Source organism: Opisthocomus hoazin, chromosome 1 (assembly GCF_030867145.1).
Source record: "Opisthocomus hoazin isolate bOpiHoa1 chromosome 1, bOpiHoa1.hap1, whole genome shotgun sequence".
Lineage (NCBI taxonomy): Eukaryota > Metazoa > Chordata > Aves > Opisthocomiformes > Opisthocomidae > Opisthocomus > Opisthocomus hoazin.
This window is the reverse complement of record NC_134414.1, coordinates 42020390-42043178: the sequence shown is the minus strand read 5'-3', so window position 1 is coordinate 42043178 and position 22789 is coordinate 42020390. Positions and strand designations below refer to the sequence as shown.

The following is a 22789-nucleotide window of genomic DNA, read 5'->3' as shown; positions in this document are numbered from 1 at the left end:
TCCAGACCCAAGATTTTATTTCATTTAATTTTTCATTTGCCTGCAACACTTTGATGAGTGTCAAGGTTTTCGTCTGTAAGCAGGTTCCCTGCTATGGAAACTCAGAGCCCCTAATCCTGCCTTAAAAAAATAGCATTTTTTCCTCAAACTCAGTCTGTTTCTAAGGTCCTTTAATTTTTCTGAGAATAGATTATCTAGTATTTTAGGTTTTATTTTTAAATGCTTACTTTCTTTTACCTGTAAAAAGGGTGCTCTTTGGGGGGAGGCACTAGGAATGCTTATTATTTTATATATATTGATGATATTTAAGAAACAGACATTAGACTAATCCAGGTTATTGTTGGGTAGCTCCTTTTGTACAGAGCTCAGAATGTTTTTATAACCATAATTCAGACTCACTGTTAGTTATTAGCAGAGCTTTGCCTTAGAGTCATCTAAAATAGTCATAGATGCAGAGGTTAGCTCTGTCCTGGTATCACAGGGCAGCATCTGCATTATATATACAAATGTTTGCACATACTAGCTCATCATAAAAGCTTGAGCTATTTTGGAAATCTGATTTTATTTTGCTTTAGGTATTTTTTGGGTCCAAAAGCATTTTCATTATGTTTACAAATTTTAATAATAGGGGTTGAGGTTTGGGTGGGTTTTTTTTTGGTGTGTGTGGGGTTGTTTAATTCTACCAAAATGTGATTTAAGAGTTTTAATGAAAGACCTTTCTGAAAAGTGAGGTACAAATTTCTCACCAGGGTATTTCTTTATATGTTTGAAGCTGATTATATGTCTCATGTGTCTACCTACGAGTAAGTAGCTTAACTTACTGGCTACACTTCTGAAGGAATGTTATCTGAGCATGAGCTTTGTGACAAAATCTGGAGCAGTGATCCAACTCATGCCTATTGATCTGTAGAAAGATTCAGTTAGTCATTTTACCATCTACTCCTCATTACAGCCTGATGCCTATATTACAACACATTTAAGTTGCTTGCATATTTCCCAGTCTTATTTGGTTTTGCTTGATTGGCTTTTTTTTCAATGATTTCAGGCATATCTGAGGGTGTAGATAGGGAAAAATACTTTTTTCGTAGATATTGAGAAAATGTTTGAAATTCCTATGTCTGTCTATTTTGAGGAAAGGACTTAAAATGGGACCTATATTTAGCAAACATATTGGAACATATGAAGACTACCAAGCCTCTGCTACTTCAGAGTTTAACAGCTGAAAACCTAGAAGACACAGTCTTCAATCAGAATAATTTACTTGGCAGGTTATGTTTGCCAGATTTTTCAGCATGGGCATTGATTATGTTGTCCTGCCTTGATAGGCACCTAATTTGAAACTCACTCAGAATTTCTAAATATTCTGAACTAGTTGTATTACTATAATTTCTGACGTTTAAACCACACCTCCCATTTAAATGCTGTATAAGAAGAATTCTAAATGCTTAGGTTCATCTTGAATTGGAGACTCAAAGAAGTGGTTGTGCTTTACCTTAATTTCCGCATATTTCTTTTCTGTGTCTGTAAAATTAGCACTGATACTAACCCCTGCTTCACAGCAGTGTTATAAAAGGTAGATTAATTAAAGCTTTGAAACAGATATTATTGATGAGCATGATAGAAGAAACCTTGAGGAAAATTAATAATTCTGTCTTGCAGAGCGCAGTTTGAAGGCTATATGAAAAAGGTGTGTGGATAAGGCATGAAACCCCTTATCATTCAATGACACTAAACAAAATATTGAGTAGCTGCTCAGTTTCGAGACTTTTTGGAAAAGATTTTTGAGATGCCTAGTGTGAGACACCTGAGGTCTGATTTTCAGAAGTGTTTAGCATTGGTCTGGATTACTGATAGAAACTGAAGGTGGTTGGCATCCTAGAAAATTTAACTCAAAAGACTTCTGAATTTAGTGCTGAAAAATCACTGGATTCTTAAAAAGCCCACATCTTTTTAAAAGACTGCTTAAGTCACCAGTGGATGTAGGGAAGTGGAGTTCAGTCATCCTTCTTGTCAAGCAAAGTTGATAATATACATGCAGTATTTACCTACTTATAATGTGGGGTTTTTTTCTGGTCTCACTTAATGGCAATGTTTACAACATTTAAAAAAACAGGTTTAAATCTGGAGCCACAGCCTTCAGGTTCATAGCTAACTTTGGACTGCGCTGAGTACTTCAGTGTTATCTGGCGGCTGTCACAGCTTTTATTCACGCTCTCTGAGCACCAAATCTAGAGCACAGTTAGTTGGCCAGATCCAGAAAATGAGTGAGGCAGCTTACCTTCAATGCTTTGACTTCCAAAGCTAAATTCCTGTTACAGTCAATGGAACATCTTAGGTATGACACCTCTGTTAACCTATTTGTGTGCTTTCACGGCATCAGAGGTAGTGCTAGCAGGCTCATTCCTTTCCTTGTAAGCATAGCTTTCTGAAATAAGATGGAGCAATTGCAGTATTTCCTCTTCTTATGTTTGTCTAATGGTTAGCATTTTCCTGCAGTTATAGGGAAGAGGCCTGGAGTCAACAACTGTCATGTCCAAGACAGTACACTAATCATAGGACTATAGAAACCTCTTGCTCCTTCCCACACTACTTTGCTCTACAGCAGAAACATGACTTAAAGAACCAGAAGAAAAGCAGCCAAGTAAGAGTTTGGTCACTAGAGTCTAGAGTATTTTTCTTTTATATTATGCAAATACTTTAATAAAAATCAGAAATGATCCTGGAAAGTGCAGAAGAGGACCCAAGAGTGCTTCCATCTTGGAACCTCAGGGCCTTAGTATGGTATGCAAAAGTCATATAATTTGGTAATTCTTCTGAAATTTAACTTTGTGTACTGTGCCGTAAGCTGAATGCAGTGATGCTCATATATAGCAGATGCGGTCAAACTGTGTCTACCTTCCTTTTGAGCAAGGAAGTGTTAAGACATTTAGTCTTTGATATGCAGACAGTGTGAGAGACACATATGTGTTCATCTCAGTCAAGTTTATGGCAATTCTTGGTGTAAATGTTTTGCAGAACTTTAGACTCCTATATTTTGTGTTGAAAACACACAAAACATGTAGGATAGGATTTGGCTTTAGGGCACAGACCTCCAAGCACTGGCATCTGTGTGTGAGCTGGAGTGCCTAATCTCATGTTCTAGTCAAGGGAGATGCATGCACAGTACAGTTAGTGGAATTTGGAGAGTTGTCTGCCTGATGTCTCAAAGGAGACCGAACAACAGAAGCACCTAGTATGCTGGAGGGGTGTCGTAAATGGTATCCAAGACATCATCAGCCTGAAATTTTAAGCTATGACACAGAACTTAGGGAAGACAGGTGTCCTGCTAGGGAAGGGCTGGAGGCAAGGTGTGATACTCCAAAGCATGTAATTTGCACTGAATATGAAGGTGTGTGCTACTAAGCCGAGCCCAGTGGATCACTGTGATTAGAAAGGATAGACACCTACATTTGGATGACTGCAGTCTGAGGCTGAGTCCTACTGGTATTGTTCTTGGGGAAAAAGTAGATGCAAAGCAGAGATTTCCTTGGTTACTCGGTTAGGAAAGTGTGTAATTTCTGCCAAAATTGTAGTTGTGCTTGAGTCCCATTTGAGTTTTGTCCAGCAGTTTATTTTACAGAATGCCCAGTCTGAAAATGAGCAACTAATTTGTTAAAATTAATTCAGTCCACAGTTTTAGCATTTTGTAATAGGCTTCTCCCACAGCATCAAGAAAATTGACAGAGGGGACTCTGGAGAAGACACTGCGGAAGTACCGTTTTGCTTTGTTTGTAAAGTCCATTTAATCATAATTTTTCATGATTGAAAGCTTGTTCTTCTTCAGTTATCAAAGACAGGTTTCTCCTCACAAGATTTATGTGATTTTTTTTTTTTCCTTCTTTTGCTCACTGTTGCAGTGATGCTACAAATGGTACCTGTGCAAATACTGCTGTAACCCACATTAACCTGTGCTTTATAGTATGGAATGAGAATATAGTATTGAGAATTTAGCAGTGTACATAGCTAACACTAAGAAAAATGAAAAGGTAATCCTAAAATAGCTGAGTTAAAAAAATATTGAATGTGACACATGTTTTTGGCTTAATGTCTGAATATGCGAAATAATTTAAAAACTGAAACTCATATTTGTGTTTTGCCTTCATCGGAAGCTTTGGAGTACTTATTTATACTTCAAAATAAACAAAGTTTTGGGGATATTAACCAGAAGTCAAGAATTACTAAACCCAGTGAATTAATGCATATGTGGATAAGAATAAGAAAAATGCACAGCTAACTCACCCAAACATCCTTCTTTTGCTTGGTATAGTGGCAGCAAGAGAAAGAATAAATGTTGAAACTATTCTAGAAATGCAGATAGTAACATACTTACAGTTTTGTAAGACCAGGTGGTTTAGATATTTGAGTTTTTCCTACATTAATGTGTATATTCTTAAAATGTGTTTCTTGCTGAATTTATAATCCCCATTTGGGGACAATTAGTATGCTTTTGATATATCTATTCTGAATTTGCTTGCTCTTCTGGATAAAATATACTCAGTATGGAATGGAAAATGTTTATTTGGCTTGATAAATTAAGGTAAGTTATGAGATGTGTTTTTAAAGCTTTTTTTCTTTGTTTTTAAGGTTCAGCTTTGTTTTTGCTAAGACTTCAGTTTTAATGGAACTGTACATTACTTTTTTTCATAGCAAGCAGTAAAGGAGAATATGAGAAAAAGGGAAGCAGAAGAAAAACAGAGGCGTGCTAGAATAGCTAAGGAGAAAGCAGAAAAAGAAAAACAAGAGAGGCAACAAAAGAAAAAGTGCTTGTTAGAAATGAAAACAGGTAAGTAATGTAAAAAATGCATTTTACCTAGCATTTTACTGGAAATAAAGCTGCTATTTTTTCATCACCTGAATGCACTATGTGAATAGACAAAATAAATTATTTCCACCGATTAAAGTTTACACCAAAGAGGTTCCTAAATTTTGTTTTGTTAATGAGCTTCTCTAATTACCTGTTTTCCTCAAGCTGTTTTAGAATACGTAATGCTGCTTTGTATTTTTCCATTAGAATATACTGAACATTGTGTGACCAAGTAGTTCAGTTATGCTCAGAACCCCTTACGTTACCTGAGAACAGACATTTTCCAAATCACAAAGCCATTTTCTTTCTTATAACTAAGATTACATATTCATTTTCGTTCTTTTATAAGAATAAGCCCTTCCTGAAGTAATCTAGATTTTTCTTTGAGTATGTCAATTGTTATTTCAATAGGTCCATATTGAAACACTTAGAAGAAACCTCTTCATTAGAAGAAACCTCAGCCATACATTTTTGAAGTTACTCATTTATGCTGTGTTGTCTTTTGTACCAAAAGAGATGGCAGACACTGAGTTCTCTGTTACTAAAAAAAATGTCTGATGATCCTCTATACTGCCAAATTTTATCCCAGACTGAGCTTCTGGAATGCTTCAGAATGATACACTACTTACTGTGTAAATTATTGTGAGCTACTCTCACTTTCTTTTCTGAGGAGTTCTTGTTAAACAGTTCCCCACTCAAACCCTGGTCGGCACCTTTGGCATCAGTGATTATCTGTCTCTTTCACATTTCACTGATAGCCAGAATAGGGCTGTTTTGTTTCAGAGATTCTTCAGACCAAAAGTCTTTGATTTATTTTCTAAAGAACATCCATGGCTTAAGGTGCGAGACTAGATCTTTCTCTTAAGATGAGATGCCAGGCAACTGTCCTCTGAACAAAGAACTTCTAATTGCTTGGAAGTAAATTCAAGACCCAATCAGAAAACTACCAGTGATAATCTTTTTAAAGCTCACAGAAGACAGAGGAGGCTGCAGAAGAATAGGAAAGGGTAAAAATGGTATCTATATTCATGCATGGTCGCAAGTGTTTCAAAAGGGGTTAGATACTCTTCTCTCAGACGTGTTGTATGTGTGACTGATAGTGCTTTGGATGGAGAAATGGTAGTCTTTCAGGGAAAATTAATGATCCTTTCAAGTCCTGTTCTTCATAATGTCATGTTCAGGCTTTCCAGAATACAGGTGCCAATGTTAGGGACTTCTGAGTCATATACCTGCATGTGTATGTAGGCCTCGGGTAGTTAAACCTGCTGCTTCAGCTAACGTAGTGGGGAGCTATGTACTTGTCATCTACAGATCAGCTACGTCATTGAGTAAATAGCTGCTTTGTCTCTTAGTAGCTTGCTCTGGAATGACTGATCTAAGCAACAGCAAATGGGAAAAGATGTTAGAATCACCTGAAGCTATAAATGTCCTAGAGTCTGATATTCACTAAACTGGCCACTGATGAGTTGTTTTTTGCTCTGCAGAGCTCCTTGTAAGGTTTCTTGTACTTGTTTGCAACATAGTTTTGAAAGTCTATTAGAAAACCCAAATTCTGGCAGTGGAAAGCGCCTGTGGTAGATTTGTTTGTCAAGGAGGACAGCAACAACAATATGAAAAGTGGATTTGGTTTTTGTGGTGGTTTCTTTTTGGGGTTTTTTTTGGCATTCTAATAAAAACTGTATTTACTAATTGAAGAGGCATAATGTTGCTCTGATTTGGATGGAAGAGTAACATAGACATTAAAAATTTTTTTTTTCCTTTTTCCTCTCTTTTTTTTATTAGCTATAACTAGTTCATTGAAAGGCTGTCTTCTCATTAAGAATCTGTAAATCAGTCACAAAATGTTTACATCTGATGTGCTGACAAATTTGTAACCAGGTCGTCCCTCTGTCAAAATACCAAAACACTCACCTTGAGTGTGACTGTGGAGTAGCTGATTTTTGCTGCATATAATTTCTTTATACAGTGACTAGATCAGATGCTGGATTTGTAGCAACATTATTTCAATTATTGCTTGAATGAAGTAGCTGAAAACTCATTGATGTCACCATCCCAGAAATTATTTTCTGGGATTCAAACAGGTACATGCTTGAAGAAAAAGACTAGAGTATATGTCCTAACTGGCGTTTCAAGATTTTTCTTTTTTTTTTCCCCTCTCAGTGTACACATCATAGTGTGCTCTATATCTCCACTCTTCATTTTTTGGTAACATTGCTTTTTAACTGAAAATGTCCTGAAAGGTAGGGATGCCTGTGTATCACTGTGCTATACACCACTTGGAGTTTCTTAACTGTTTCTTTTAAACTTTTTAAAAACAAACAAACAAACTATCGCCCCCCCCAAACAAAACAAACAAACAAACAAAAAAAACAAAACAAACACAAAACCACCAAATCACTAACACCCAGAAAAACCACCAAAACAAACTAAAAAAATCAACCCCACTTTACTGGATTGACAATCGTTAACAGCACTGGTTTTGCTAATAGCTTACACGTATGCCTCATTTCTCATTACCACCACAAATTAGTTCTTACTAGCAGTGACTACAACTGCATATTCAAAGAAATCAGTCTTTAACATCTGTGTCCTAAATTTGATGTGAATATAAAATCCCGCAGAGCTGATACTGTAGATTTGTCAGTGATGGCTACCAGCGATGGTATTAGTTGATAAGATGACATGGACAAACTCGAGAGCTCTTCTGCAACAGAAGTTAGAACTGAAATGGGCATTTTTTTTCTTCTCTACCATCTTCTCTTCCTTTCCCCACAGCCACTTTGGGATCTTACCCTTTCATAAAATGGTTTAGTTTCTAGACAGTTGCTGACCATCTTGTCTATCCCTAGATTATATGATACAAAATCCTTCTGGGGATGTTAAACCCCCAGGCCACAGCAGTGCCTTCAGGTGGATGTTTTTCACTTGCTTAGCTGCTGCGTCTTTTCTTAATGTAAAAGCAGTCTTTTCCCAGTGCTTGAGGTTGTGCTTTTTTTCCCCGTGACCGTTAATTGGCCATTAGTGACTAGTTTACGGTTCTGGAGCTTCTGCTTTCAGCCTGAGCCCATACCTTTCAAGGCCTGAGCTGCTATCCAGTGCTTAAACAGGATTTATGTCATCATCTCAAGCTTGTTTTGTTAACCACTGGTCTCATTTACAAGACAGACATTTAACCTGTCCTAGATTCTCCTTTGTTCTCGAAGTCTTTTTCTTTGGATTTCTTCAGTTTTCATCTGCTTTTGAAGAGTAGGGTTTTGTTGCCTGTGGTGCCACCTTCGGCGGCATAAGGTGGAGGAAAGAGTGATTAATTTCTTCTCATAGAAGTGACCTACATAATATTGCAAAAGTTTTTAGCTATTTGGGTGGTATTGCTGACTTTTTTTGCATTCACAAAAAATGAAGATCTTAAAGAAATATGTACCAAAATATAGATTTTATTAATATCTACCAAATATGTGAGCTGAGTCAGTAAGTTGCATATAACAGTGTTGATGTGGTCATTTAGATAAATGTGTATATTGTGTGATATATCTTCATGAAGTTTAAAGTTTGATTTTTTTTGTATTTCAGATATAAATATTTGCATCAATAGTTTACAGATTGTAAAATGTGTAGTGTTTTATGAATATGCAGTACAGCTTCTTTTAGAAAATCTTTAAAATTTAAGTAGGCTTTATGCTATAAATTTGCATCTCTGCTAATAAGACCATAGATTTTTGTATTACATGGAATTGTCTGTCTTACTCTCTTGCAAGTATTTTTTTGAGATTTGGACCCAAAGCCAATGTCAGATTTAGGTCCCTCTAAATTGTAATTTGCTAATATTCTCAATCTCTACCTCTTGGATAGCGACATTTATGTGTCCTAACGATCACAGCTCAAATGGTTCACTGATACAAAAGGCTGAGAGCCTTAAGTTTACATAATAAAAATATCAGCTTCATATTTTCCTTTCAGCTCCACCCTAGCTTGAAAAGTATGTGGATTTCAGTAAAAATTTTGAATGTCTAAGCAGTGAACGATATGTGGTATTTTGGAATTTTTGACAGTAAAATCTGTCCTCTAAATACTGTCTGGGGTACAAAGTGATATTCGTCATGAGGTGCTTTGTCGATAAGATTGCTTTACTTGCTTCTGTGAAGCCAGTTCAAACTATCACATACTATCGTTCCAAAGGTAAACGGCCAGTGGAAGGGCATCTTTATGTAAATGCCACTCCTCTGCATACTGTTAACATTCAGATACATACTTTCTCGTGCTGTTCAGGTTCTCAGCAGAAAGCACACCAATCAATTATTTTGATCTTATCACAATGTAAAGAATTCTATAACTGTGATAACACCCGCTAAATTTATTGTAATATAATTGAGAACTCCATCATTGTGGCATCTTCATTGTGTCTTACTTTGAATACTGTTTAAGTAAGAAGCCACTTTAATCAGTAGTTATTTACAAAGCTTGCCCTTTCTTATGAAAAAGCAGTGAAGTGATGCCAAAATGATGTCTTAAACATCTGATTTGCAATCTAGAATATTAGTTTGTTTTCAGTTGTGTTACTCAGTTTCACTTTTGTCACAACGGGTGTTAAAGCCAGGTTTCAGTTTAGACAGTTATGACCTTATTTGCAGTCAATTTTGCAGCATTTATTTTTGCAGAGGTTTCATATTGTTTATTTTGTTTTGAAAAACCCATGTTTCACAAACTTGCTACGACTGTTTTAGGTTTTGGTTTTTCAGACATTTACTGCTTTATTACTGTCTGCTAAGTTGTGCAACATGAATATTTTCATTAGTTCTGTGGTGTTCTGCAAACCAAAAAGACACCATGGATCCCAGCACTGACAGTTTAAGCAATAAAAACAGTAAACATAATTAGGTATTAAAATTCCAATTCCAACAAATAAAATGCTTGCCTTTGAAATAAATTAAAAAACCACCAAATGTATTTATATTAGCAGGTACCCTCAGAAACCCTGTTTTCCCTGCCTAGCTCAGGTTTGTAAGGCCTAGATTTTATTAATTTCTTCTCACTGGGAGAGAAGAATCAGTACTTCTTAGTAGTATTCCTTTCCTCTGAGGGGAGTGGAGGACTACAAATGTAGCACGTTATAAAAATCTCCTCATGTTCCATTATAACTGAGATTACGTCAGTAGTTTCTAATATATGTTGGTAATTTGTTCTTTTAAAATGTCTGCTGGGCTACTTTCCTGAAAAACATGAGTTTTAGACAATAATAGGTTTATTGCTAGATTTTGGGCATTTGGGTGTATGTTTTGTGCAACTAAATTTACTGTGGAGAGAACAGAAGATCTGATAATGCTGTACATGAAGAAATTCTTAGGGTGTAATTTTAATATCCAACAACTGTTTTTTGTAAAGTCTCTCTTCTCTAGGGAGTTTCCCCTTTTGGAATTTCAAGTGCTCCATTCATCTCAGTTTCTCCGTGGTGCTGATAACCCTTTCCAGTTGTCCCATGACTGCCTCCACTTGTCCTCAAATTGGACCCTCTTGACAGAGACGATTCCTGAGGTCACTTTTTGTTATTTAAATTTATTTTTAAGGATCACTTTTATTACCAGGCCAGTGAGGAATAAATCTGTTCCATAACTGTGAGGAGTCTGACTTCTTCCTCTTATCTTAAGTAACAAAAAGCAGAAAGAACAGTGGGACTTTACAGAGTTTCCTACTCAGTACTTACTCATGAATACTTAGCGGGCAGTTGACAGTAAGCCCATGACAAGCTTGGAGAGCAGATCTAATTTTGCTTTATGCCCATTAAAAGAAAAAAATCCTATATATGAGGAACGAGTTGTTAACACACATTGGCCACAAATCCACCCAAAAGGAGATGTCACCTGGTTTGTCACTAAGTATGGAGGTTGTTTTTCAGCTGCAATTTTATTGTTTTCACAATAAAGTATAAATCTGGGTAAATTACTGAGAACAGATGTTCCCTCAAGAATAATTGTCACATTTGTACTTGAAAAATGATACCAAGAATGATAAAATTCAGGTATATTCAATTAAAAAAAAAATCTGGCCTGAGAAACAATGTGTGACACATCTGCAGAAGCCACAGCAGATCCTTATCAAGTCTCACACTCCAGGATGTTGAGGAAATTGGATGATTTTAGTGCAAAAAAAGTAGAACTGATCTGAATGTGTATTAATTAAACCCCAACAACTAATAGTCACAAGTCGTGTTCTAACAAGATCTCAAAGGTGCTAAATCTTCTGAAGCACAGAGGTGTAGTTCACACACTTGTTGGCAACCCATGGGCTCGGAATGCAGCAGCTGCTGTTCGCTTGTACTAAGTAGTAGCTCCCAAAGAGCAAGGTGTTTAGAAGAAAGAATTATTTTTCTTTCTGAAAATTTTGCTTAGAAGTGGAACCTTTGGAGACAGTAGCTGAAAAGCATTTGTGAAACTGAGGTTTACACAAAGTGCCTGAAAAATAAAGAGCAGCTGTATTGAGAGAAATATTCACAACAAACAAACTATTGAAAAAATTAATGGTCATTAACGTCTGTAGATAAATATCCTCATAAGACTTACCATTTATGTTGTAGCAGTAAATTTTCTAAACAAATGTGAAAAGAACGTTGCAAACTTAAAATGACATTGCCATGAAATAAAATTACAGTCTCTGGAGCCATCTTTGGGATTGAGATCCCTAACATTTATGCAGATAGTAGGTTTTGGTTTGAGTAAGCATTTCCTGCTCCAAATACTACCTCACATCTCCTCCATAAGGAGGTAGACATCAGAGTCCTCTTTAAACTCTCACTTCTGCTGTGTGTAAATGCTTTTATTCTTTCTGATTTTTCTGAATCATCAGAAGTTTCTTCTCTCCAGCTGCAGAAGAGGGGAGGAATAAATATCCTTTCCAAAGCAGTGGAGGGTATGCTTTATTTGTACTCTCCTTAGTCCAGGGTTGTAAAAGAGCCAAGAACCTCCTCTGTCATTGTTGGAAAGCTAGCAGAAGAGAAGGTCATGTCTCTGACTCTTCCTTCAAACTGAGTCTGTTGCTGCTTCTGTTTCTATGCTGTTCACTGTGACGCTTATCTTCACTCGGCAATACCTCAGTGGTTGTACAGAAGTACAGTCTTGTTACTGCATACCAAAATATTCTTGCTGTGAAGCTTGCTGACAGAAGTTACTTGATTTCTCTGGCAGCTTCTATCCGGTGAAAGCTATTAAATGCAAATACAAAGTTTTTCAGTCACAACCTGCTGGAGACCAAGAGACCATTCTAGAAATATCATAACATGTTTGTCCTGTCCTTTTTATAGATGTCTGCTGTTGGCTACTAGTGCAGGAAGGATACAGGGCTAGGTGAACCTTTGATCTGATCCTCCTGGGTATTTTTGTGCGTTTGTAGCCACTCAGAGAAAAAAGAGTCTCGCTCACCCAAAGCTGTCCAGAAGCTTTCCTTTGGCTAAGCTCAGTCATGTAATCCGGTCAGAACTTTCTCACTCCACGAGTGAGAAATTATATGACTTTTATATTTCCTTCAGCCCCTCTTCTCTGTAGCATAGGTGTCAGTAGGAGTGATCATTTTGTGTATTTTCTGATTTATCGGTTGTTTTTAAATTTCAATGGAAATAGTAATGTTTCTCCCTGTGCTCAGTGAACTCCTTCAGAGACACATGGTAACCAAGAGACAAGATGTTCATAGACACCCCCACCCATGTATTTTATTCAGCTACATATATTCTTACAAGAAGCTATGTTCAGTTAAGAGTGCTACTAGAGTGGTTGTAACTGCTCTGTAAATGAAATTGTAATTCATAGTAATAAATGAAATTATAATCAATAATAGATGATTTTTTTTCCCCCTCTGTGAAACAACACTAATGAAAATACTAGTTTTTGGCTAGTCTGAAAAGCAGATGGGTTGCATTCTTGTCAGTGCTGTTGGAGCTGGAGCTGTGATGTGTAAAGAAAACAGAAAAATCATTAATTAACAGTAAAACTTATTGACTGGCTTCTTCATATGTAGCTGACAGTTCTTACTGTTAGTTTCCCTATCAAGTCTTAATCTTAGATAACAGTGCATAAGGTTGGTCTGTTTTAGTTATGAGTGACTAAATATAAGTAACTAAAACTTAGCATTCTGCTTAATTCAACAGTTTTATTTTTCCACGGAAAATGCAGAGCATCCCTAGTGAATAGAAAAAGTACTATAAGAACATTGTGTCTTTAAACTGGCTTTTTAAAAATATTATCAGGTAATGCAATATATAATGCTGTACTAGAATAACCTGTATTGTTGAGTTGGTGAGAGAGTAGGTGTGTACACATATAAATCATTTCTTTTCAGAGTGTTGGTTACTGTTTCTGTGGTCTTAGTCGAAAAGTAATTTATTTTTTATAGTAGCCATGTTTACAGTTCCCATTGTAGATAGACAACCTCTTCTAGTTTTTGACCACTCTTAACAGGAAAAAAAAAAATCTTACGTTTGAATGCAATTTCTGACAATTCACTTCATGCTCTTTGCCTCCTATCCTGCCTCTGGGCACCTCTGAGATGAGTCTGGCTCAGTCATCTTTACATCCCACGTCCTCTCCCATCAGGTATTTATATACACGGGTGAGATCCCTCTGAGCGTTCTCTTCTCCAGTCCAAGCTCTCTCAGCATTTTCTCATATGAGAGATACTCTAGTCCCTTGATCACCTTCGTGGCTTGTGACTGACTTTGCTTGGGTGTGTTTGAGTCTCCCTTGTCCCAGGGAGCCTGGACCTGGACCCAGTACTGCAGGCATGTCTCACTGGGGCTGAGCAGAGGGGAAGGATGACCTCCCTTGACCTGCTGGCAGAGCTTTTCTGTGGTCATCTTTGCCACAAAGGCACAATACTGACTCATGGTTAGTATGTTGTGTGCCGAGTTTCAGCATCCGTGCAGGGACAGGAATGACTCTCACACATTGATGCAATGCACAGTTGGTTCACTTTATTGCTCTGCTTGCGTGATTATATACATTTTTCATATCTGTACACGTGATCACGCTTATTCGAATAGGCTACAGACATAAATCACACACTGTTCACACGCCCCATATTCCCTTATGATTGGTAACTATGCACTAACGCCAATAGCAACAGACCACCTGCACGTCCTTGAACACATCTTGTTTTTGCTAACCCACATCATGTGCACTATCAGAACTTTCTCAATTGCTATTCTTAGCTGCCCTTTCCAGCGGCCTGTTCAGTTATGCTAACTGTTTTGCTTAAGCGGCCTAGTCATGCTAACTCTCAAGCTACATGAACCCCAACAGTTGTCCACCAGAATCCCTGACTTTTTTTTTCAAGGTCCTTTCCAGCCAATTGGCCCCCACCTGTGCTGGTGTATGGGGTTACACCTCACCACATACAGGTCATTTGTTGAATTTCATTAAGACTTCTGTGTGCCTGTTTCTCCAACTTATCAAGGTCCCTCTGAATGACAGCACAACCATCTGGTGTGTCAACCATTACTCTGAATTTTGCAACATATGCAAACTTGCTTCAGGGTGCACTCTGTCCCATCAGGTTGTGAAGGAAGATGTTACAAAGACTGGCCCCAGTATCAAGTCTTGCGGTACACCACTTCAAAGGCTTGGCGTTCTGTTTTTTCTATAAGTCTAATTTATCTCAGGAAAACTTTTTTAGGATCTCTCTCAGAAAAGCTTGCTCTGACAAACTCTTTACTCGATCTGAAATCAATATAAATGATCCTGGATAATCTCCGTGGAAAGTGAGTTTACGGTGGCTTTCTTCTGTTGTCACGGAAAGAATGGGATTTATAGACTCACAACGAACATCAGAAAATTATACATTTTTATTACAAAGTTCAATATTAAGTTGGTATCACTATCAGTCCCATTACTTAAATGGGAAATTATGATCCAGTTGAGATGCAGAAATAGGAACCTTACATCACTGAAATAGTTTTGTATCTCTGTGGTACAGAACTACCTCGAATACTACAGTTTACCTTTTTTTTTTTTTTATGATATATCTCATGGAAGTCAAAGTGGTGTAGTTACCAACTTAATTTCAACAACTGGTTTGAAAGGGACAGCTGTCTTTCAGAGTTCATGAAGGATGGATGCTGAGTTTGTATTTCACTTGTTTTGAGCTCTTTTGAACTTGGGGCACACTTTCATTCATATGCTCAGAGTCAAAGTCTATTTCTGTACCATAAAAGCACTTTATGACAACTCAACGATGGAACAATTTCAGCAGGAGCAAACAAGATGGCATGAAAGCCTCTTTCCTCAGTGAGAAGATTTATGGAATAGGTGCATCAGTGATTAGGGGAAAACACATCTTTTTATAGTGCACTTGCCTAGGGCTCTGGAGCGCTAGCAAAGGCTTACTGCTTTGTGTTGGGCATCACGAAGAAATGTAACTCTTCTGTTTCTGGACTAGACCATGTATGTGATTCCTGTGAGGTATAAACATGTTTCATTTTTGGGAAGGGCTGGTATATGTCTTTCACCTGAAGTCACCCCTGAGGAAAGACAAGGGAATAGTGACATTTCTGGCCAAAGTGGGATTTAACACTTTTTAAATCTGAAAGGAACTGTCCTTTCAGCCAGTCCATCCAAGGCACGCTTGGCAGCTATTTCTGCTTTGTATCTGTATCAGTTTTTACTCAGATGGAGACCTTTAGTCAGCTGAATATTATTTTGTAGGCTGTACTGGTTAAAATCAATCATTATACAAACAAATGCACAGTACTCTTTATGATGTCTTGAAAGTAAAGATAAAACATTAACAAAGTTAAAAGATGTATCTTTCTTTTTCTCCTTCTTCACCTTGTGTGAGCAGTCTGGAAAAATCTCTGCTGCCATTGTCCCAAGGCTGGTGTCCACTTGCCTCAGAAATTCTTGTACACTAAGGCACAAGCCATGATGTAGTTAAACTTGAAGAAGGCTGTGAATGCATTAAATTCCACTTGATCGAAATCTGGGTACAATATATCCGACCTGAATAATATCTTGAGCTGAAGAGAAAAAGAACAGTTTGTATTCTAGTCAAATAAGAATAAAAAAGTATTAATTCTGGTAACTACTGGATTGTGAGATCAGGACTTAATTCTTCAGACAAGTAAAATAAATCCAATAGCTTCAGCACTCCAGGTTTGTTTTTAAATTTTGTAAAAGCTTGAGTGCTGCCGTGGAGTTACTTCGAAAATGATAAAAAGATAATTAAAGCCTTTGGTAATTCAGATAACTTCATGAGTGGCCCTCAACTGTTACAGCAATGAAACATTAAGGTCTGTTTTTAATGTATACATTTGTCTACATTGTGCAGTTTTAATTTCAGATGAGGCTTAGTATTCAGAGATTGGCTTTAGGAGCTGATCCTTTCCATTACTTACAGCATAACAAAAAGCTGGATGTAACTGCAATGCCGTAAATAGATCCCAGTGGAAAATGACAGTTGAAGTCCCTGTAGATAAATCTCTTTAGCGTACAGAATGGGTAGGCAACATCAACAGAAACCACGCTAAAGAATTCTTGGTTTGTTTTTTTCTGAAGCTCCTTAGTATTTTCTGTGTTAAAAAAAAAAAAAAATCAGATTTTTTTTTGACAGGAGTAGCTGAAGAAAGCTTTGATTCCTTGAAAGAGGAAATAGACATATTATTACATATTTTTCTCCTGGTAAAGTGAAATTCTGGAGTCCTAGTGTTGAATGTGATGTTTTAGTTTATATTGGACAGATGTAGAGGAACTATAAAATGAAACATTTTTCATCCAAAGTAATCTTGTTGCACCACTCTTATTTTAAAACCATATTGCTAATGATATTTGTGATTCTATCCTGTCAGTGGACTACTGTTCCTGGGATTATAATATGTATCATTTGTTCCTTAATAAGTACGTAAAATGCAGGAGTCATTACTAAATGCAGTATCTGTTGCTATCATCATAAGACACATTAAAGCTCTACTGTAAAGCTCATGATACTCAATGCACTAAAGGAGAAGGGTCTCTAATATTCTTAACATTTTTAAAGACATAATTACGAAATTAGGCAGTATATATCTGACTTGGCACTGAAATGTCAAGGGCAAAACTTATCAGCTATGTTGGCAAGTTTACTTCTGCTTTAGATGATATTTAAAAGACAGTTGTATGAGTTTTAATTAAGTATGATATTAAAAAGTATTTAAATCTCCTATTCTGCAATTGAAGGAAAAGAGATCATTCAGATCACAAAATGGTGTATTTCTCAAAGGAATTATGGTGGGCTATGTACCTATCTGCAAGCCAACTGGAATTACTAGTTCTAGGATGTCAAAAGATTGATACACCTGACTAATTAGGAAGTCAGTTGGGACTGGTCACAGCAGACTGCAGCAGCTTGTGAAAGCCAGTTTGAAGGTCCCATAGGAGGTGTTAGTATTGAACAATATTGCGACCCTCATACTATCAGTGTAGCAACGTTGTATGTAGTTCTCTCAGGGAAATTTAAAAGATTTCTTAAATACTGCACGGTACACTTTCGTTTCTTAAACTTTCCATTATGTAAACTTGGACATTATTATAGACAGTGTGAGTATTAGTAGCAAACTGTGTACCTTCATAGAAAGTGTCACAGTCAACTGTTGGCGTAGGCATCAAAAACCAGAACTTGGAGCCTAGCTGAAGGTACAGAAGTTTGAAAAACAGGCTTTCTGCATGTTTTGCGTGCATAGATTATTAACTACGAATGTTTTTATTTGCAGTGGTTAACTTTTTTTAGTACATCCATGCACACAGGAAAACTACTAGAGGATTTTTTGAATTCAAGTTCCTATATACTCCATATGTTCTGTTAACTGTATTGCATGTCAATGGAAGCACTAATCTATAATCCAGTTTGCGACTGCAGTATATTTCAGATAAGTATGAAAAACAGACAGTACCCATAAATGTGTTACAGCTATGCTACAAAAAGTTGTGGTTTCGCAATATTTCTATTCCATTATTTAAAATATTTTTTAATTTTTTTGGTGGGTCTTTTTGCAGTAGAGCAGATTATGCACCAGGATTTTTTTCTACTGAAAACTTGTTAAGTTTTTATAATAACTATGAAATCCATAGTAGTCTTGGATAGGCTTAAAAGGAAAGAGATGACATGCTGAAATAGGATTGAAATTTATCTTTGGTTATTCCTACTTCCTAAGACAAAGCTTATGAACTCCTTTCCATAAACATTTATCATATCATTTTGGGAACTGTGATATTATTCAATCTTTTTTGCATTACTATTGCCCAAAATGCTTATAAACCTTCCTCCAGCATTCATGTACCTTAATGTAACTCATGGCTTGGCCTCAGAATTTCTTCAAGCATCACTTTGGTTTGAAATTATTCACTTGAGTGTTTTCATGCCAGACGTGAGTATTTTAGAAAATTGCATGATATCAGATGGAGAAAGGAAAGTATAAATAAATAAATAAATAATTCCCCCCCAAAACCCACCACCATAAACAAACAAAAAAATAAACCAGGAAGCTGAACAGATAATCTGAGTAATTTTTTGTAAGGTGCGTTCCATGCCATATTAATACCTGTGATAGTCCATTAGTCGTAAGAGAGCAAACCTCAGTGTAATAAAGCACATTATACCAAACACAAAGCAAGAGAAAAATCTGTATTTCAGTCTTCATGTTTATTCTATATCTGCCATATATTGTACAGAAATGTACTTAAATGTTATGAAAACCTATAAAATATTTTCTAATTTTCCATTATGTGTACAGCTCTTTTGTGAAAGGTTGTTAACTAGTTTGGTAATACAGAGTGTAGAGAAAAGAGAAGACCTAAGGGTTTCTGTTAACTGGATAGAAAACTGGCTGGATGGCCAGGCCCAGAGAGTGGTGGTGAATGGAGTTATTTTCAGTTGGCAGATGGTCATGAGTGGTGTTCCCCAGGGCTCAGTTTTGGGTCCCGTCTTGTTTAACATCTTTATCAATGATCTGGATGAGGGGATTGAGTGCTCCCTTAGTAAGTTCGCAGATGACGCGAAGCTGGGCAGGAGTGTCGATCTGCTGGAGTGTAGGAAGGGTCTGCAGAGGGATCTGAACAGGCTGGATCCATGGGCTGAGGCCAACAAGATTGAGGTTTAACAAGACCAAGTACCGGGTTCTGCACTTGGGTCACAACAACCCCATGCAACGCTACAGGCTTGGGGAGGAGTGGCTGGAAAGCTGCCTGGTGGAGAAGGACCTGGAGTGTTTTGGTGGACAGGTGGCTGCACATGAGCCAGCTGTGTGCGCAGGTGGCCAAGAAGGCCAACGGCATCCTGGCTTGTATCAGGAATAGTGTGGCCAGCAGGAGTAGGGAGGTGATCGTCCCCCTGTACTCGGCACTGGTGGGGCTGCACCTCGAGTACCGTGTTCAGTTTTGGGCCCCTCACGACAAGAAAGACATTGAGGTGCTGGAGCGTGTCCAGAGAAGGGCAACGAGACTGGTGAGGGGTCTGGAGCACAAGTCTTATGAGGAGCAGCTGAGGGAAGTGGGGCTGTTTGGTGTGGAGAAGAGGAGGCTGAGGGGAGACCTTCTTGCTCTCTACAACTACCTGAAAGGAGGTTGTAGTGAGGCAGATGTTGGTCTCTTCTCCCAAGTAACTGGCAATGGGAGAAGAGCCAATGGCCTCAAGATGCATCAGGGGAGGTTTAGATTGGACATTAGGAAAAATTTTTTTACTGAAAGAGTTGTAAAGCATGGGAACAGGCTGCCCAGGGAAGTGGTTGAGTCACCAACCCTGGAGGTATTTAAAAGGTGTGCAGGCATGACGCACTGGGACATGGTTTAGTGATGGGCTTGGCAGTACTGGATTAGCAGTTTGACTGGATAGTCTTAAGGGTCCTTTCCAGCCTAAATGATTCTATAATTCTTCCTTTTCCACATTCTGATGAAGGTCAATTAAAATAAGTTTTGTTTTTCATTATTAAAGGTTAAAAAACTGTTAATGACTGTGCCTTTAGTTGAGCATACTACACTTTCTAAACACAAGTATACATGCAGAATTAGCAGAAATTAAACAATGGGTAAAAATGCAAGCAAAAGGAACAGGAAGAAGAACTAAATACAAGTTGTAATACGATTGCATAAAATCAGATTTTAAAATAAAATATTTGGGTCCTTCTGTATATAATAAAGTAGTTGCTGGTATAATAGAGAGAATGAGAAAACTGTTTATGAAAATCTAAATTGAATTTGAGTTAGGGAATGTCTGTTGTGAGCTTTACATGTGTTTATATGTGTATTTCTGTAGAATTTTTGAATATGTAAACTCTTATTAATATATGAGGAGATTACCACTGTGCGACTTTAAGTCACATTTGAGGGACATTTTTCTTTAATATGTGGACAGCAGAAGTCTAATTTTGAGACATTGAATTATTTTAGTTTTTTTTTAAATATGAATTTGCATATCTTGGTTCCGAATATCTTGTGTGTCTTTTTGGTGTGTTTCCCTCTTCCACTTTTAAATGATATCTGGGTTTATGGTTCTCAGAGGGTAAATTAGATTCAACTCTTGACTTAGCAGTAGAATAATGAAAGTAAAAATGTCGTTTCTGAAACGTCATATTCAAGATTTGGCCCATGATGATTTAACACTACTTTGCCAGACCTTCCTCTCTGCAACTTTGAGCTTTTTTTCTCTGAATTATTTTTGTCGCCGTTGAAACAACTTACTTTAGAAAGATGCTAGAATTCTTTAAAGCTTATTGAAAGGTGGAATTTCTTTAAAGGAGAGAAATAAATACAAATAGTGTCGGAAAGCAATGTTTCCCATAAAAATTTTCCTTCGTATTCAGGTCTAGAGGGTTGCCTTCCTTCTTACTTGTAGTCCAGCACTTTGAGAATTCCTTAAATCAGTGGCATGGCATTATGTAATTCTTTTTTCCTCTGTGGTGATTTTTCATCGTATTGTAAATCCCTGGAGTTGTGTTCCTTGTCCTCCCAGGCATAGACACAAGAGGTTAACAAGGTTCAAAAATCTAACATTTTCTGATGTTTTTATTTGACAAAATAAAAGTAGGGTGTTTAATGCTTGCATTTAATTACAATCTCACAGCAATGTAATTCTTTCAAGGGATATTATACATATATGTGTAATAGGATGGGTAGAGTTTTCCTGAACTAAATGAATTATTTAATACTGGCCAGAGGTTGTTAAATACAAAGTGAAAATGACTTTTTATTAAAGTTACATATGTATATCACTCTGTATCCTATCCAGTCCTATATTGTTCATTCCGCTTTCTGCTGAGAAACAATTTCAACTTTTTGTGACAATAACTGAAATAATCTCTTGTTTAATGCAATAAATCATTTAAGGGACAGCTCTAGAAAGCTGATATGAAACTGATTATTTGCAAGTGCAAAATTGTACTGAAATGAAGAGAAAGAGTGATTTTAATGGAATAAAATTTGGCATAGTTCAATGTATAGAAGACCAAATCTGTTGTGATTAATTGCAAGAGAGCAATTTTTGAATGTTTAAACCCTGGTCTAAGTTTGAAATAAATCGTTGTAATAGTGCTATTAATATCTTTTATTGTTGTTGTTTCTTGTGAGTATTATTTATGCTTTGATATTGCTATGGTAACGTAGAGGATTCCTTCTCTCCTTTATAGAAGGTGAGGAGACTGGAGTGATGGATAGCCTGTTGGAGGCCTTGCAGTCAGGTGCAGCTTTTCGAGACCGGAGGAAACGGATACCAAGGTCTAAAGGTGAATATTCTATTTTACATTTTGTTTTCCAGACAAAGTTAAAAGCAGTATGTGTCCAGTGCTCTACAACTTAAAAGCTATTGGGTTATTTCTTGCTTGCAATGACGACATTCAGGGATGTTCCTGCTGTTTTGTTGATGTCAGTAGCACTTTGGAGAGTAATTTACTGAATTTAGGATAGCCTGATTATTATGACAAGACTGTTAGCCTCCTGTACTTTAACTTTTTAGGGTTTATAGTTGAATGGGAGAAGGGAAAGTCATCTTGCCCCGTAAGTGGGTCAAATTATTTCACTGGTCTATAACTGTCACTATACTCCTAGAAATATCTAACTTCTAAATCATTCTGTTTAGTAATGTTGTTGCAATACTCCAGTAGCTTTCAAAGATATGTTTTATTTCCATTGTTTCCTTGCTTTTCCAGACATACCACAAAATGTCAGTCCAACTACACAGAGGCCTGTGCTGAAAGCTTGTAACCATGGTAATGAACCATATTCATGAATTGCATGCTCTCCTTACCTTACGTAGTTGATCTGTGCTTTCAAAAGACTGCTGTGATTTTTTCAGTTTTCTACATTAGTGGAATACCGAAACCATATCAGAACCTGCTTTTTAACAATCAACTGAATATTGCATCCTGAAACTATACTTATTGATTACTTTGCAAAGCTCTTCTCTCTTTTGTGTTTTGTTTTTTTTTTGAATTTAAAATTTGGATATGTTTTTAAATGTAGTACTTTTATAATCCTAAGGAACAATTATTCAAGGTTTTTTTAATGGATTGTGGAACTATAATAGAAAGCAGAGATTGCAGAACATTTTTAAATGTCGCTAAGTGTTTATCATACCGAATCAGACACCTTTTTGCATTCATTCTGTTTTTTGTTGTCTTTGTTTTATTGATACTATAGCTGGAATGGTTTAAGCTATCATTTACCTGTATAATTCAAAAGAGATGTTGTATTGGCAGAGTAACAGTAAATTAATCATTTAGTTCATGGCAAAATATTTCTCCAAATTTTGAACATGAATCTCATATTTATGTTTATTTATAAACTCCTTAACTATCTCACTGACTTGCTGATATGTAAAAAGTTGCAGTGAGAATGTGTGTGCTTTTTAGCTGTGTTTGTTAGACAATCTACGGAATACGATTATATTAGCTGTGTTTTAATTAAGCTTGAGGAGTCCAGAGTGACTGTTTGCAGTGGCTCATAACTA

At 36.9% G+C, this 22789-nt stretch overlaps 1 protein-coding gene across 1 annotated transcript in view; it reads left to right on the top strand.

Annotated features, from left to right (window-relative positions):
• The window catches only part of DIAPH3 (diaphanous related formin 3), a 266117-nt gene that overhangs the window by 180270 nt on the left and 63058 nt on the right, over positions 1–22789 (top strand). Inside the window, exons 25-27 of the mRNA XM_075432939.1 lie at positions 4687–4822; positions 21471–21566; positions 21990–22049. Coding sequence (XP_075289054.1) covers positions 4687–4822; positions 21471–21566; positions 21990–22049 — 292 coding nt within the window. The remainder of the gene's footprint in view (positions 1–4686; positions 4823–21470; positions 21567–21989; positions 22050–22789) is intronic.